At 36.5% G+C, this 18,994-nt stretch overlaps 1 protein-coding gene across 1 annotated transcript in view; it reads left to right on the top strand.

Annotated features, from left to right (window-relative positions):
- LOC106088208 (ATP-binding cassette sub-family C member Sur) overlaps nt 1–18,994 on the top strand; it is a 189,799-nt gene that overhangs the window by 81,257 nt on the left and 89,548 nt on the right. The window contains exons 9-11 of the mRNA XM_059365738.1: nt 6,660–6,797; nt 7,498–7,660; nt 11,234–12,200. Of these exons, the coding sequence (XP_059221721.1) occupies nt 6,660–6,797; nt 7,498–7,660; nt 11,234–12,200 (1,268 nt within the window). The remainder of the gene's footprint in view (nt 1–6,659; nt 6,798–7,497; nt 7,661–11,233; nt 12,201–18,994) is intronic.

Here is an 18,994-nt window from a genome sequence, read left to right as displayed (position 1 = left end):
TATCAATGAATGTGAAAAAACCTACCCATAAAAAATTCATTGTCATTTTTTTTAACCAAATTCGAGTCCAGGTAAATAATTATAGAAGAGTAAGTAAAAAGAGGCACTTTGGACCCCTTTTTACGATTGCGTCTGATACCTGAAATGGGTCATTAATTGTGAATATATTGCATAAATATTTGAACAAAATCCAAATTTTCTTCATTATATTTTGTAGAGGCGTAAAGGACATTTATAAGTTATGGAAGTCATACTGAAGTATTCCACTCTTTCGAAAATTGTATGGGACATCAAAAATGATTCCAAATCATACACGGAGTCATTTAAGGAACTTGTTTACACTTTGGACCACATATATGGAATAAGGCTAAATAAAGACGCTTTAGACAAACTTGAAAAATTCTACAAATCATTTGAGAGAAGGTTGCCAGAATGTTCATTCGCAAAAATCAAGTTTTTCAAAATGTATGAGAAGTGGCTGAAATCGGATCTACTTATTGAAATTAAACCGCTGATTCCCGGCCGGCCTAGCAAAGCATACGACGAAGTTACGGAGAAAACCAAAAAGAAAAAACAAGAGGAACTATTGGCGGCACATCCGCCAAATTTAATAAAAGATACGTTCAAAACAGCATTGTTAAAAACACAACCAAAAAATGTTGGACGAATTGTCGATGTTTTACCATTAGCATCTCCGAAAAGGGTAAAGAGAATGGTAGAAAGTATTCCAACTCCAAAATCGACTACAGAATTCACGGAGGAAGATGCACTGGCCCTGATTTTGAACCTAGGCCTCTCAAGAAACAAATACTCAACAATGAGGAAGGCTCTTCGTGAAAAAGGATGGGGTTGTTTACCCTCAAAACATAAATTGTACAACACCAGGACGAAAATGGTGCCATCAAATATATACGTGGACGAATTAAAAGCAAGAGTGAAACTTGCTGATCTTGTTGAAAATACAGCTGTTAGAATTATTTCTAATTTTACTGAAGAACAGTTGAACACATGTAATAATTCCGAAGTGGTTTTGATCAGCAAATGGGGTTGTGATGGATCATCTGGATTTTCCGAATATAAGCAACAAACAGAAATAGATACCAACTTCGCATCAATTTTCATGGCATCATTAGTACCATTGAGAATGAGATTGTACAAGGACCAATCTTCATCATCGAAAGAAAATGCATTTCAAGATATATGGATAAATAGAACACCTGGGTCAAAATATTTATGTCGCCCAATTCGGTTTGAGTATACAAAGGAAGACCGGAACACAACACGATCTTTGGTGAACGAAATAAAGGAAGAAATTGCTGCATTACCCATGATTGTTATAAACCAATTGGGAAGAAATATAAAAGTTTCGTTTCAACTACAACTCACTATGATCGATGGAAAGGTGGCAAACGCATTAACTGGCGTTATGTCCAATTGGAGATGCAATATTTGTGGCAAGAAGAATGGGCAATTCGAGGACAAGTCTGATGAAAATTTAGTAAACGAAAATGCGCTCAATTTCGGTATTTCGCCCCTGCACTGTAGAATTCGATTCATGGAGTATTGTTTGCATTTATCGTATGACCTTAAATATCGGACTAGCCCTGGAAACCGCGATGTCTCTGCTAGAAACAACCAAGATCTTCACAAAATGAGGCAGGAAGAGAAGAATCGAATCCAGTTGGAGTTTAAACAAAAGGGACTTATAATAGATAAACCTCTTTACGGATACGGAAGCACAAATGATGGCAACTCGGCAAGGCGGTTTTTTGAGGACCCCGTATCGACATCTAAAATAACCGGTCTTGATGAACACTTGCTAAGACGATTCAAAGTGATTTTGGCTGTAATCAATAGCAAAAAGATGATAAATTCAACCAAATTTGAAGCTTATAGTAATGACACAAAAAACATTTTATCTGATTTATATTCGTGGAAAGCTTTAACACCGACAGTACATAAAGTCTTACATCATGGCAAGGAAATTGTGGAATACAACATACTTCCGTTAGGAGAACTTACAGAAGAAGCTCAGGAATCCCGTAATAGAGATGTTAAACAGTTCCGGCTTTTCAATACCCGAAAGAGCACCAAATTTAACCAAAATTATGATTTACTTCAATATTTATTGTTATCGTCTGATCCGGTACTATACAGCATCAGAACTAAATGGCTACCAAAAATATGTGACGATATAGATAAGGACGATCCCGATGCCATTCAAATTAAAGAGCTTTTAAATTTTGATACCTTAGATTATTTGGTAGAGAATAAAATCAAATAATACAAAACTAAAATGCTTTTTTATTTTGGGAGTAGCTAATATACATATAAACGCACGCCGATGCGAAGTGTTTTCGCTCTAAAACACATATTTTTATTCCAATTTTTTTAAACTTTGGCAGGAGACCTTTTTTTATTCTAACACATTTGTATTGTAAACCCTGGGCAAATCTATCAATGTTTTAGTGTAGGCCCCATATAAGGTTCCATTTCACAAATAGACATTTTTATATAGAGTTTAATGAAGTGTAAATGAATTTTAGAGTAGATAGAATCCGAGTTGAGAAATGTTTTATACATCGTTGGAAAGGTATGAAAATTTCCTTTACGATAAGGTATGTTGCGTAAATATGGCTATAGTGTGTCATGTGCAATTAGGACAACAAAAACAAAATTTGGGAAATTCGACTTTTTTGAAAAATTGACTTTTTTATTGCCGGTTCCATAAAATGGAATAGAATAGAGATATTTCCATGATTCTTTTTGTGTTTTGTAGAAGAAGTGTTACCAAATAAAAGTTTATTTAACATCTTTGCAATAAAATGTGACGTAATACTTGTTTTTTAGCAATGAATATAGCACTACTTGAAAATTGACTTTTTTCAGTATTTTGATCGCTACGATCTCATTTATGGCTAGGATATGGCGAGACATACCTTAAAATGTTGGGAACATTTTAAGCTTTCATTTAAGTTCAAAAAAAGCGAAAAAATCCCCGTGGAACTTTTTTTCCAGTGAGAAACTTTTGAAGTTTAGTAAAAAAATTGGCCATTTTGGTCTTAAGATAACGGTGTTGTTTGATATCGAAATTAGCCAAATTAGCACTTAAAACTTTTCTTAATACCTCGACTTTGTGAAAATGGAAAGAAATGATAATGCTTTGATGGCCAAAGTTTGCGAAAACTTAAAGGAAATGGGAGTATCTTTTTTGAAAAATTTTGCAATTTTTTGACAAAAAAAATATTTTTCATATTGAAAACGATGCCATTTTTAAACCGCCAAAGATATTCACGTGATTCCTTTTGTATTTTATGCACACATATGCTGGCATAATTTGTGTGAAGTATGAAGTTTATAGCTTTAAAATTGACGGAGTTATGTAAAAAACACTGAAAAAAACCAAGGCCAAATTTTCATATTTTAAAATTAAACAATTCATAACTCCTTAACAGTACACGATGGCATGGTACTTTATGCATAAGTTTTTTAGATCTTGTCAAGCTCTTTCTCTAGAGTCCTAAATCATATAAATCGGTTGAGTAGATCAAAAGTTATGGCCCCCAGAAGCTTGGAGAAGTCAAAAGTGGTCAACTTTGACACCCTGTAGCTCACCCTGTATTAAAGATATGGACCAACAACAGCACTTTTCTGAAAGCCTATGTCCTCCTCTACAAATGTCTAGAACATTTTGTATGGCTAAAATCAACAGATAAAAAGTTGTAGACTTATTTCCAATTTTTTTGCCATTTGGCCCACTGTGCGATGTCCCTATTTCACTTCTTGAGCCCCTAAAGGCCGCAATTCTTACTTATATTGTCTGAAATTTTACACAATGACTTTTACTATGGTCTCAAACATTCCATTTAGTTATGGCCCGAATCGAACCATAACTTTCTTTTATCCTTTGTAAAAAGAGATATAGGAAAATGAACTCGACAAATGCGATCTTTGGTGAAGGGTATATAAAATTCGTCCCGGCCGAACTTAGCACGCTTTTACTTGTTTTTTTCTGATGTCCTCAACGGGATTTGAACCAATGCTTTCAGCGCCAAAGGCGGACATGCTACCCTCTAAGCTACGGGGGCATTTGTGCCCAAATTCACGCGCCGAGCTTTTCAAGTACTCTGGGAAGATCATATCAGCTCTATCGCAGTGGAGACTTCAGACGGCGTCCTGCGGAGGGAGACAAAGTCGGAGCAGGGAGGAGACGTGCAAAATTGGGAAGTCTTCCAGAGGAAAGAGAAGGAGGAATAAACTCTCCTTGTGGTGGGCATAGATCAAGCCTCCGTGAAAAAATTTGGCTAAGACTTGGAGGCATAGCGTACTACGGGTCCAAGGTCGACTTTTTCAAGATTGAGAAGACTAGGATAGGCAAACATCCTCATATGCCTTGAAATATCCACACCGTTATCAGGCAGTGTAGTGGCAGGATCCTTTATACAACCTAACGAACAGGGGGACGAAGACGTGACATTAACCGTCTCTCTTAATATTGGGAAGATTAGGATAAGCAGAAAATTAACGAGTTTCTTAAGATTCGGAGGACAAGGAAGACTAGAGATCTTAAAACCGAAGCATTAGGAAGTGTGGTGACAGAAAACCCAATGCAGCCTATCAAACAGGAAGCCCATTTTCTCCTAGCAAGCCCATTTACTCAAGATTTGGAAGACTAAGATAGGCAAATATCCTAATATTGGAACATTAGTCAGTGCAGTGATAGGAAACTCAATTCAATCCAAAGAACAGGGAGCAGACGATGAGACCAGTGGCCAAAACTCAATACAGCCCTACGAAGAGGGACCCGATGATGAAACCATCACTGACTTTCTCAATATTTGGAAGACTAGGACATATAAAGATCCTATTATCGAAACATCAGACAGTGCAGTGACAGTTACTCAATGCAGTCTAAAGAACAGGGAGCAGAGGATAAGACAATCAACTACTCCCTAGATGCCCATTTACTGGAGGACCAATGATTGAGGCCATTGAGACACCATAGCGAGATAGCTACACACGCTCTGATGGAGAAAATTAGCAAAGGCAAGATTCGTATTGCTTTAATTCAGGAGCCATGGACGACCCGGAACAAAGTTTTTGGACTGAACCATATCCACTACCAATTGTTCCATGCATATACTGATACTCGACCGAGGACCCGCGTTACTTTTCATGAAAATTTGAATAATATATTTTTCCTAGAGTTGTCGATGTCTGATGCAACAGTGATGAGACAGGGAGAAGGAGGAGCATGTCATCACTTTATCTGGCTTTCGACTCTCTGACACCGCTACTCACGTCGAAGCAGAGCAACGACTGGTAAGGATAGTAAAACAGGCCGAAAATGTTCTACTAATAGGGTGCTATGCCAACGAACATTATAGGCGGGCTTGGGCTTGGCCCCTGGCAGAATTTTTGAATACTCTCGAAATAATAAAATGCATAATTTATGCCCCCATAGCAGCTATATCCAAATATGATCCGATTTTAACCAAATTCGCCACTGACATTGAGTGGTCTAATAAGTACAAGTCATTGTTCAATTTTGTAGAACAAAATATTGGTCTTTTTGGAAGCTATATCCAAATATAGACCGATTTGAACCATAAAGAACACAGATGTGGGAAAGCCTAACATAAGTCACTGTGTCAAATTTCAGCGAAATGTGATTATAAATGCGCCTTTTATGGGCACAAGACTTTGAGTCGAGAGATTGGTCTCTATGGCAGGTATATCCCAATCTGAGCCGATCTAAGCCAAATTGCTGATAAATGCGGAAGAAACTAACACAACTCTCTGTTTCAAATTTCGGCGGCATCGGACAATAGATGCACATTTTATGGGCCGAAAACCTTAAATCGAGAGATCGGTATATTTGGCGGCTATATCCAAATCTGGACCGATCTGGGCCAAATTAAAGAAGAATGTCGACTGACCTAACACAACTCTCTCTATTGGAAAACCCGATATATCTAAATATGGTACAATCTGGTTCATATTCGGTATCATATGTGGCTTAACACAACTCAAGATTTTCAATATTAGCGAAATCGAATGCACAACGTGCTTTTATATATAAAATTTTTTATGAAAAATAAAACCAATTTTTACTGCCATAGAAAGTTTGAGCTTTAAAACAAAATACTGGATTTAACGATTTTAATGCCATTTGAGGTTCATAAAGTTCCAATTTTTATATCTTATTTTGCATAATCATTGATACGAGTATGTTCAAAACTTAGCATTTACTCTGAATCGCTTAAGCCACTTTGATCCAATTAAATTTTATGGTACAACTTTCAGAAAAAACAATTATTTTTAATATTCAATTTAAAGCAAATGCCAAAGAATTCCGGGAAGAAGCTGTAACATATACTCCCTGCTATGTTAGCAGCGCCTGAATGTATGCATAAGTTTTTGCAAGAATTCATTATATTGAAAATCTTCCAAAAACTTAAGGAATTTATTACTAAATGAAAGCCACACATATGCACAAGGCAAAATAAAACCCATGCGAGGTCACTATTGTGTTAAGTAAACTTGGCATTCAAAAGGAATATTGCCACCAGAGAAAAATTCCTTTAAATATAGAAAAGTAAGTTAACCGTTTTCTATTTTTTCTGTTTTCTTTTTTTTCTCGATGGGTTTCTTTTCAGATTGCCATTGTTATGTATTTGCTGTACTTGAAATTGGGCATAAGCGCTGTTATTGGTTCATTTGTATGCATTCTGACAATGACTCCGTTGCAGTTTTTGATTGGCAAGGCAATGTCTCACAATGCTGAAATAATGGCGGTAAGTGTTATGGGAGAAAGTTTCTTCAAAATCCAAAGGGCGACCGATTGGGCTATAAAAGGGTACTGAAATTGTTGTAAAAAAAGTTGCCTTTTTGTTTTTATTGTGATTTGGTAATTTAAGTGAATTTATGGTTATTGTATAACAACTCTTTCTTGAGAATGGCCCCTAAAAGTATGCAGGCTCTTGCCATTGTTTCTACTTTCTATTGAGTTGCCCAGAAGTAGGCAATATTTTCTATTCAATTACATTTTGGTATTTAAAATGCAAAAAAGTTTGTTAATGCAAAAGCAGCAAAGAGCAAAATCAAAGAAAATGAGAGAGAGAATGAGAAGGGAAAAGTTCTGTAAATGCAAATCAAACCAAATTCTTTTTTTAGTCTGCAAAAATTTCTATAAACATTTTGATTTGTTTAATTAAATATTAATATAAATTTGAACAAGTTTCCTTAGCAGAAAAATAAAAAAAGCCAAAAGGTTAAAAAGGTTGGCCTTTAAAGTATTTTTCAGCATAAAGTTTTGTTTTGGCGTTTCTGTAAAATTAAAAAAAAAATCATAAAATTTTAATAGCAGCACTTAAGTTTTATATTAGCTGAACATTTATTTACCTCTAGAAAAAAGTTTTAAATTATTCAAGTATGTTATATTAAGTTTAAATATTTCATAGTTATTTCTTTCTTATTTTTGGTTTTATTTCACAGAAATTCACCGACAATCGTCTAAAGAAGCTTCACGATTGTTTTATGGGCATTAAACTAATAAAACTGAATGCTTGGGACAATGTTTTCATTAAGAAAATCACCGAGGCCAGGCAAAAGGAATTGAAATATTTGAATAAGGACTCATTATACTGGACATTGATGAGTGAGTATGAATAAGTAGAATAAATACTGCTTTCATAAACAAAAAACAAAAATGTTTGGAAAACACGTATATTATTCTTATGGCTGATTTGTTATTTAATTATGTTTTAATTATTTTATTTTTTTATACCCTCCACCATAAAATGGAGCTAAATTAATTTCGTCGTTCTGCTTGTAACTCCTCGAAATATTCCTCTGACACCCCATAAAGTATATATATTCTTGATCGTCGTGACATTTGATGTCGATCGATCATGTCCGTCCGTCTTCCCGTCCGTCCGTCCGTCTGTCTGGCGAATGAACGCTAACTTTCGAAGTAGTAAAACTAGCCGCTTGAAATTTTGCACTAATACTTCTTATCAGTGTAGGTCGGTTGGGATTGTAAATGGGCCAAATAGGTCCATGTTTTGATATAGCTGCCATATAAACCGATACTGGGTCTTGACTTCTTGAGCCGCTAGAGGGCGCAATTCTCTTCTGATTTGGCTGAAATTGTGCGTGAAGTGTTTTGTTATGACTTCCAACAACTATACTGAGTATGGTTGAAATCGGTCCATAACCTGATATAGCTGTCATATATACCGATCTTGGATCCTGACTTCTTGAGCCAATAGAGGGCGCAATCCTCATCTGATTTGGCTGAAATTTAGCATGAAGTGTTTTGTTATGACTTCCTACAACTGTACTGAGTGTGGTTAAAATCGGTTCATAACCTGATTTAGCTGTCATATATACCGATAATGGATCCTGACTTCTTGAGCCAATACAGGGTGCAATTCTCGTCTGATTTTTGATTGGCTGAAATTTTGCATGAAGTTGTTTGTTATGACTTCGAACAACTTTGCTAAGTAGGATTGGAATCAGTTCATAGCCTGATATTGCTGCTATATAAACCGAGTTCCCGATTAGACTTCTTGAGCCACTACAGAGCATAATTCTTATCCGATTTGGGTAAAATTTTAAAAGAAGTGTTTTGTTATGACTTCCAATAACTGTGCCAAATATTGTTTTAATTGGTCCATAACCTGATATAGCTGCCATATAAACCGATCTGGGATCTTGACTTCTTGAGCCACTAGGAAATTTTGAGCAACGATTTCTCTCATGACCTTCAACATACGTGTCAATTATAGTCTTAATCGGTCTATAGCCTGATACAGCTCCATTATTAACCCATCTACCGATTTTACTTCTTAAGCCCTTAAAGGGCGCAATTTTTATTCGAATTGGCTGACATTTTACCCAGGTCTCCAACATATAATTTATTTGTGGTCCAAACCAGACCATATCTTGATATCGCTCTAATAGCAGAGCAAATCTTTTCTTGTATCCTTTTTGCTTAAGAAGAGATGCCGGGAAAAGAACTCGACAAATGCGATCAATGGTGGAGGGTATAAAAGATTCGGCCCAGACGAACTTAGCACACTTTAACTTGTTTTTTTGTTATTTTTATACCTCCCACCGAAGGATGGGGGTATATTGATTTTGTCATACCGTTTGCAACACATCGAAATATCCATTTCTGCCTCTATAAAGTATTGTAAAAATATAAGACAATCTAAGCAATATCCGTCTGTCTGTTGAGATCACGCTACAGTCTTTAAAAATAGAGATATTGAGCTGAAGCTTTGCAAAGATTCTTTTTGTGTCGGCACGTTAGCTTCGAAGATGGGCTATATCGGACTATATCTTGATATAGCCCCTATATAGACCGATCCGAAATTTAGGACAGTAGTTATGTTAGGCCACTCGACATAATTCGTCAATTCGGCCCCGATCGAAGTAGACTTGAATATAAATGGCATATAGACCGATCTCTCGATTTAAGGTCTTGGACCAATAAAAGGCGCATTTATTGCCCGATGTCGCCGAAATTTGGGACAGTGAGTTGCGTTAGGTCTCTCGATATCTTTCTTCAATTTGGCTCAGATCGGTCCAGATTTGGATATAGCTGTCATATAGACCCATGTCTCGATTTAAGGTTTTGGACCCATAAAAGCCAAATTTATTGTCCAATTTCGCCGAAATTTGGTACATTGAGTTTTGTTAGTTCCTTCGACATCCTCCTTTAATTTGGCTTAGATCAATCCAGATTTGGATATAGCTGCCATATAGACCGATCTCTCGATTTAAGGTTTTGTGCCCATAAAAGGCGCATTTAGTTCTGTTAGGTCCTTCGATATCCTTCCTAATTTTGGTCCCGATCGGTCCATATATGATATGATCGCGACCAGCCTCTATTTAGATATAGCAATGGATATAGTAGTGGAGTTACAATAAAATAGGATGATTATTATATTCTTGGTGTTGGGTAACCAAAGTTCGGCACGGCCTAACTTAATACGTTTTTACTTGTTTATTTTATTTTGTTTTATTTTCTTTTAATTTTAATTGTATTCATTTCATTTCACCTCATTTCACTTCATTTAATTTCATTTCATTCCATTTCATTTCATTTTATTCGATTTCATTCCATTTCATTTAATTTCATTCCATTTCACATCATTCCATTTCGTTCCATTTCATACCATTTCATTACATTTCATTCCAATTCATTTCACTCCATTTCATTTCACTCCATTTCATTCCATTTCATTCCATTTCATTCCATTTCATTACATTTCATTCCATTTCATTTCTCTCCATTTCATTCGATTTCATTCCATTTCTTTCCATTTCATTTCATTTCATTCCATTTCATTTCAATCCATTTCATTCCATTTCGTTCCATTTATACCATTTCATTCCATTTTATTCCTTTTTATTCCATTTCATTTCATTCCGTTTCATTTCGTTTCATTTCATTTCGTTTCATTTCATTCCATTTCATTCCATTTCATTTCATTCCATTTTATTTCATTTCATTTCATTTCATTTCATTTCATTTCATATCATTCCATTCCATTCCATTCCATTCCATTTCATTCCATTTCGTTTCATTTCATTTCGTTTCATTCCATTTCATTTCATTTCATTTCATTTCATATCATTTCATTTCATGTCATTCCATTCCATTCCATTTCATTTCATTTTATATCAAGCCTTTTCATTAATTTCAATTCATTTCATTTCATTCCATTCCATTCCATTTCATTCCATTCCATTCCATTCCATTCCATTCCATTCCATTCCATTCCATTCCATTCCATTCCATTCCATTCCATTCCATTCCATTCCATTCCATTCCATTCCATTCCATTTCATTCCATTTCATTCCATTTACTTCTATTTCATTCTATTCCATTCCATTCCTTTTCATTCCATTTCATTTCATTTAATTTCATCTCGTTTCATTTCATTTCATTTCATTCCATTCCATTCCATTTCATTTCATTTCATTTCATTTCATTTCATTTCATTTCATTCCATTCCATTCCATTCCATTCCATTCCATTCCATTCCATTCCACTCCATTCCATTCCATTCCATTCCATTCCATTTCATTCCATTTCATTTCATTCCATTTCATTTCAACCCATTTTATTTCATTTCGTTTCATTCCATTCCATTTTATATTATGTAACTCTGTTTTATTATTTTATTTACAAATTAAATTTTTTGTTTCTTATTTCAGCCATTTTAACCCATATCTCATCCGTTCTCATAACATTTGTCACCTTGGCGGTCTATGTTTCAAGTGAAAGTAATTCCGAAATCACAGCAAGTCGTTTATTTTCCGCTCTGGCTTTGTTTCAACAGTTGACAGTGCCTTTGCTGATATTTCCCATCACAGTACCCATCATACTATCGGCCATTGTATCCACCAGACGTTTGGAAACCTTTTTCGCTGCCCATGAAATACAAAAACAATTCGAGGGTATACGTAATATGGCACGCATTTTAAGTAAAAGTGATGCATCTTTGGATATGTATGAGGTGAAATCGAAATCTTTGCCCGCAAATATAAGTCCAAAGACGGTGAGTGAGCAACAAGCAAAGGCTCCGACGAAACCACATGAAAAGCCGAGTAGCATAAAAATATTTATACCTGAGAAACCGGCGCCTTTGGCCAACTCAGAACCCCAGACTCCCTTGACATTGCCTGAGAACAAGGAAACCTTGGAATTTCCGGTGGATCATAGGAAACTCTCCTCTAATGCACGCAAGGAATTGTTACGCAATACCCCTTATGTGGTGATAAGACCTAGAAAGAATTTCACCATGCATGGTGGTCAACATACACAAAACAACAAACCACAATCTGCCACTCAGACAAGTGGACAACAACCTCAAGTAGGGCCTGCTGCTAAAGGTGCTGCAAATGATCGTCGCACTGCACACAATCGCAATAGTAAATCTGATTCATGGCATCGCGACTCGTTGCTGCTGAAAATGCCCGATGACATAGCGGTTTCGGTGAAAAATTGCAAATTTTCTTGGCATCCTCAGGGCACCACAGCTACCTTGGATGTGGGCGATATGGTGGTGCCACGTGGCAAGCTAACCATGATTGTAGGTAAAAATGGCAGCGGAAAATCATCTCTGCTATCGGCTTTACTCATGGAGATGCCCTTGATATCGGGCGATATGATATGGAATAAGTAAGTACTGAACTGAGGTATCTGTTGAGGGTACCTGGGTGGGTTGGAGATTAAAGAAAGTTCAATTAATTCCAAATTCAACCCTATAAACTGTCTGTCAGGGTATCGTAGGCACTCCTCCCTTGTAGCAAATAATTAAAAATCCCTTTCTCATGATCCCACATAAACCTCAGCTGTTTTGCACTTCACCACAATATTACCAGTTAAGCTACATGCATACAAACACACACATGTATAAAAATGTTCTATGTTGCATATACTGTGTGGTACATAGCTGATGTGGTATAATAACTCTTATTTTATGTCTTTATAACATTTTTTTATTTTTCTTAAGCTGAAATAAAAAAAAGATATTCAAGCTGTGCACTTGGGGTCATAAATAAATCTTGGCAAAAGTTGAAAGCTAAGAACATGCACATTGCAGGCGGGGAGTTAGAGCGCCAACAAAGACGCCGACATTTATACTAGTAATTGAAATTATGGCTTAAGCGAAATTATGAAACTTTAGTCTAAAGAAAACTCCTTACAAACGCTTCGAAGGCATCAAACTATCTCTCTTTTTCGCTTTTTGGCTTTGGGCAACAATGTTCCTTAGTGTTGTTAAATTGGTTTGGCTGACGTATTGACTGCTTGAGTATGAATTGGATATGAATTGGCGAAACAGTTTGCGTGGAGGGTTTATAAGGCTTCATCTTGTGTGTGTGGGTTAACTGGTGCAAGCAGTTGCATGTGCAAATTATGCGCTCGCTCTCTCTCTCTACCATTTAATAGCTCTTGAGCTTTGCTGAGTTTTATGCGTTTGCCAGCATCTGTTATGCTGCCCTCCTCTTATCACCCTGCTCCTAGAGGCCATCATCATATGTTGCAATATTGCCATTTTTTTGGCCTTTGATAACTTTGTCTAAATCCGAAAAGTATAAAAGTCTGCTCGTGTAGGAGTGTTAAGGGGAGGGGGGGCTGGGTGTTAAACACTTCATTCCTCTTTGGTTAATGGCACTATGGATGCGTTTCAAGTTATTGCGCACCAAAATAATGGCTGTTGGCATTTATGTGTGGGTTGATGCTGCTGCCATCGCTACCATCGCTCTGTTGCATGTGCTCACCCCATAAAATTAACATGCAAACATTTGTGATAAATTACACTTACGTGATGGGCATGTGAAACATTTTGCGCACTGGGCTAAATATGAATGAAAAATATTCCACCCCCTTAGACATTGAATGTCTTCAATATGATGAATACGAGTATTCTGTGTGAGTAGTGATGGGGGATAGGGAGGCACCACAAATCGCTTTCTCTTATTCTTTTCATGCGTAAAATGATGCTAACGACTTTTTTTTGTTTCTTGTGAAGCTCAAAGAAATAGGGGAGATTTTTTTTAAGTTAACAAGTTAAGAAATCAACTGCTTTTTTAAATTTTTTCCTTTGTTTAAGAGGCAAACTGTGTACTGTTAGGGTGGCTAACAAGGGTTAGCTTTCAAATGGCGTTTATTGTATTTAATATGCTCTGTTATTAGGGGAATAAGGGAAGTTTTTGTAAATTTTCTTTGAATTAATAATAGTCATACGCCAGGGTGTACAATTGATAAAATGAATTTATATTACGTATACGTTTATATTTTAAAGAGAGTCTTCCGATAGACGGATGGACGGACAAGGACAAAATTTATACAAAATACATTTAGTTGAAGGGTTTGTTTATTCTACATACCAAAGTGACCGGTTTATATGGAAGCTATATCAAGTTATAGACTGATTTGGACAGAGTTGTTGGAAGTCAGAACAGAACAGCACAAGCAAAATTTTAGCCAAATCGGACAAAAATTGCAGCATCCAGAGGCTCAAGAAGTCAAATCGGTTTCGGTTACGGCGGTGTCGTGGAAGATAAAGTTGCTGACTATCTCAAAGTTGTGGTTGTCAAGTTTCTCCATTTTCTTCATCTTCTCGGATGTACAAGGCGTTTTGGGAATTGAAATCATCCATTTCGACTTATCTCCATTTACTGTCAGACCCATTTACACTGACTCTCTTTCAATTCTTTCAAAGACTGCAGTTACTACTTGCGGTTACCGAACGGAATGACAAAATGAATGTACCCCCATCCTTTGGTGGTGGGAATAAAAAAAATTTAATAAATTTTTTAACATATGTTCTCAAATAATTTTTTGGAAATTTTTCTCAAAAAAATTAGAAATCACGTCTGTCGAAATCACAATAGCCGTCGAACGCGTAAAGCTAGCCGCTTGAAATTTGACACAGATACTTAATATTGATGTAGGTCATTAGGGATTGCAAATGGTCCATATCGGTTCAGGTTTGGACATAGCTCTCATAAACCGATCTCCCGATTTGACTTCTTGAACCCCTGGAAACCTCCGATTTGTCTGAAATTTCGCACATGGTGTTCCGTTATGACTTTCAACAACTGTGCGAAGTACGGACCAAATCGGTCAAGAACCTGATAAAGCTCCCATATAAACCGATCTCCCGATTTGAATTCTTGAACCCCTGGAAACCTAAATTTTCATCCGATTTGGATGAAATTTTGCACATAGTGTTCCGTTATGACTTTCACCAACTGTACCAGGTACGATCCAATTTGGTCTATAACCAGATATAGCTCCCATATTTTAGCAGAATCCATGGTGGTGGGTTTCCAAGATTCGGCCCGGACGAACATAGTACGCTTTTACTTGCTTTTCGTGATTTTGCGAACATATTCCAGCTCGAGATCATATTTAATGCTTTCTATTCAAAGACTTGCATAGTAAAGAACTCATAAGTGTGTGCTGTAGTCAAAACACTTTGACTGGTTTGGTAGTTTATGAATTCTGTTGCGCCATGTATCTTTATCACCTTTACTTAAATACTTTAATTGGCTGTGACAGAACATTTGTTTCATTGGCCGAACGTAGAGTAGCATTCCATGCGCCTTGACCTTCGGCACTCATTTTATAATCTCTGACACCAGGTTTCGAGGTGTCTTCCTCCCACCACTTGATTTTTCCTTTGGGCTTTTGTTCTTCCCGGTTTGCGTGTACCACCGTGTTTGCCTTCAAAAGACTTCTTTGCTGGAGCTTCTTCATCCATTCTGACAACATGACCTAGCCAATGCAGCCGTTGTATTTTGATGCGTGTTACTATGCTATCGTCGTCATACAGCTCGTGATTCATACGTCGCCAATATTCTTCATTAACGCAAACTGGTCCATATATTTTACGAAGAATCTTTCTCTCAAATACTCTAAGCACTGCCTCATCTGCTTTCACAAGTACCCATGCCCCAGAACCATATAACAACACGGATAGTAGCAGTGTCTTGTATAGTGTAATCTTCGTCTGTCGAGAGGTGACCTGGTTTCTAAACTGCTTACTTAGACCAAAGTAGCAACTGTTTGCCAGTATTATTCTTCGCTTTATCTCAAAACTGGTGTCATTCGTTTCGGTTGTGGCGGCGCCGAGGTAGATAATGTTGTCAGCAACTAGTCATCTCAAAGTTGTGGTTCCCAACTTTCTCAATTTTCTTTATCTTCTCGGCTGTACAAGGCGTTTTTATACCCACTACCGTAGGATAGGGGATATATTCATTTAGTCATTCCGTTTGCAACACATCGAAATATCAATTTGCGACCCTACAAAGTATCGTCGGATCGTCGTAAAATTCCAAGACTATTTAACGATGTCCCTGTGTCTGTCCGCCTGTCCGTCTATACGCCTGTCTGTTGTTATTACTCTACAGCCTTAAGACAATGAGATATTGAGCTGAATTTTGGCACAGATACGTCTTTTTGATGCACGCTGGTTAAGTTCTTGAACGGGCCAAATCGGAATATATTTGGATATAGCTGCCATATAGACCGATCTCCCGATAAAGGGTCTGAAGCCCATTAATGATTTATTTTTTATCCGATTTCAATGAAATGTAAAACAGAGAGTAGTTTTAGACCTCCCAACATAGGACCCAAATATATTTCTGATCGGTCTATATTTAGATATAGCTGCCATATGGACCGATCTGACGATTAAGGGTTTGAAGCCCAAAAAAAACTTTATTTGTTACCCGATTTCGCTGAAATTTGAAACAGTGGGTTATTTTAAGCCTATCGACATCTGACCTAGATATGGTTCTGATTTGACTATATTTAGATATAGCTACCATATAGACCGATCTCCCGATAAAGTTTCTCAAGCCCATAAATGCTTTATCTTTTATCCGATTTCACTGAAATTTGAAACGGTGAGTAGTTTTAGGCCACCCGCTATCTGACCCAAATATGGTAAAGTTCGGACTGTATTTAGATATAGCTGTCATATAGACCGATGTGCCGATTAAGGTTCTGAAGCTCATAAAAGCTTTATTTATTACCCGATTTTGTAGAAATTTGAAATACAAAATTCAACGGTGCCGTATAGTTATTAGACCCCTCAATGTCCGTGTCGAATTTGGGTGCATAAGTTATCCAATTTTCAACGGATTATGATGAAAGGGGTTCTTCATATATACCCGAGGTGATGGGTATCCAAAGTTCGGACCGGCCGAACTTAATGCCTTTTTACTTTTTATACCATACAACACCACTGTGGTACAGGGTATTATAACTTTGTGCATTTGTTTGCAACGCTTGTAAGGAGAAGAGCTAGACCCATTTATAAATATACCGATCGGCTTAGAATCACCTCTTGATTCGATTTAGCTATGTCCGTCTGTCTGTCCATGTATCCTTGTGATCAAGTTACAGGTCGCATTTACTATCCGATTATCATGGAATTTTGACTTTTCTTTTCTTTGGCACAAGGACGAACGCTATTGAATTGGAACGAAATCGGTTCAGATTTACATATAGCTCCCACATATATCTTTCATCCGATATGGCCTTTTGAGGCTGTAGAAGTCACAATTTTGGTCCGATCTTTACAAAATTTGGCATGAGTTGCTTCATTTGACGTCTTCATATGTGTGCCGAATTTCATAGAAATCGGTTTAGATTTAGATATAGCTCCCATATATATCTTTCATCCGATATGCCCTTTTGAAGCTGAAGGAGCTACAATTTTGGTGCGATCTCTACAAAATTTGGCATGGGGTGTTTCATTCAACGTCTTCATATGTGTGCAAAATTTAATAAAAATTGGTTCAGAGTTAGATATTGCTCCTATATATATCTTTCATCCGATATGGAATTTTAAGGCTGTAGAAGCCACAATTTTGATCCGATTTTTACATAATTTGGCATGGGGTGTTTTATTCAACGTCTTCATATGTGTGCAGAATTTCATGAAAATCGGTTTAGATTTGTATATAGCTCCCATATATAACTTTCATCCGATATGCAATTTTTAAGTTTCAATACGACTTCATAAAAATTGGTTCAAATTAAGATATATTACCCATATATATCTTTATCCGATATAGAGTTTTAAGGCTGTAGCAGCCACAATTTTGGTCCGATCTTTACCAAATTTGGCACGGGGTGCTTTATTTGACGTCATCATATCTTTCATCGTATTTGGACTTTAGGCACAATTTTGGCCCAATTTCTATAAAATTTAGCGTGAGTTGTTTTATATAAAGTCCCCATTCGGGTGCAAAATTTCATACAAATCAGTCTAGATTAAGACATAGCTCCCATATATATCTTTTGTCCGATATCGTCTTTTAAGACTGTATAAGCCGCAATATAAGTCCGATCTTAACAAGATGTAGTACGAGGTGTTTTATTTGACGTCTTAGTACGTGTGCAAAATTCCATATAAGTCGGTTTGGATTTAGATATAGGTCGCCGATATATCTTTCATCCGCAATACACTTTAGCCTGTAGAAACCACAATTTCCTTCCGATTTGGTATGAGACGTTTTATTTGACGTTCCAATACGTGCGGACAATGTCATTAAAATTTGTCCTGTAAAAGTACTACGTACACCAGATGGTGTAGGGTATTATGTATTCGGCTCCGCCCGACTTTTGCCTTTCCTTACTGGTTATATAACGGATATGATAAATCTTTCTTTTTGCATAGTTGCTGTGAATTTTGAATACCATTTGCTATCCCCATAAGTTATTGAGAATTAAAACCAAGTGCAGATCAAAGGCCGCAATTCACTTCCATTAATATTTTAGGCATATATTTCACCAATCTATTGCATATTTTTAGGCTTTTCACTACATATGATTACTTTCTCTATTGTCCGCACCAAAAATGCATCTATCTATAAGCCTTTGCTCTGCTATATGGCACCGTAATTACAATACTAAAGGGCCATTTATAACGATATCAAACTAAAGCTTTCTGAATCAGTTTGCCACCAACCAACAGTAGGAATTTTGGTTTTGTGCTCACAATACCAATGCTTTGGCATTTGCGTATTATTGTAAATAGCAACTCTGGTGTATGCATTTAATTACTGTTTATTATTTATGTGAAAATTACCATACACTATTTTAAACCTTTTAACTTGATTTAAATATTTAATTAATAGTTATACGTATACTCCTAGCTCGGCTTGTCTAAAACATGACCAAACAAAAGGCAGAGCAACAAACAACAGTCATAATGATTTTACTCGATGCTAGGATATTGTTTTGTAATACATTCGAAATAATAGGGGAAGACATTTTGGGGGCTAAGTTAAGGGAAAATTGTGGAAAAATTAATTATTTGAATAAAACAACCTATTGTAATGGCTATGCTGTGTTGTTAGTTTAATTATATTTAATTATAGTCAAAAAATTATAGCATACTTTTGGGAAATGAAAATGTTGAAAGACCACAATGCCACTATAGACTAAACTAC

Source organism: Stomoxys calcitrans, chromosome 3, assembly GCF_963082655.1.
Source record: "Stomoxys calcitrans chromosome 3, idStoCalc2.1, whole genome shotgun sequence".
Classification (NCBI taxonomy): Eukaryota; Metazoa; Arthropoda; class Insecta; order Diptera; family Muscidae; genus Stomoxys; species Stomoxys calcitrans.
The sequence above is the reverse complement of the archived record's forward strand: the minus strand, read 5'-3'. Positions and strand labels throughout refer to the sequence as shown.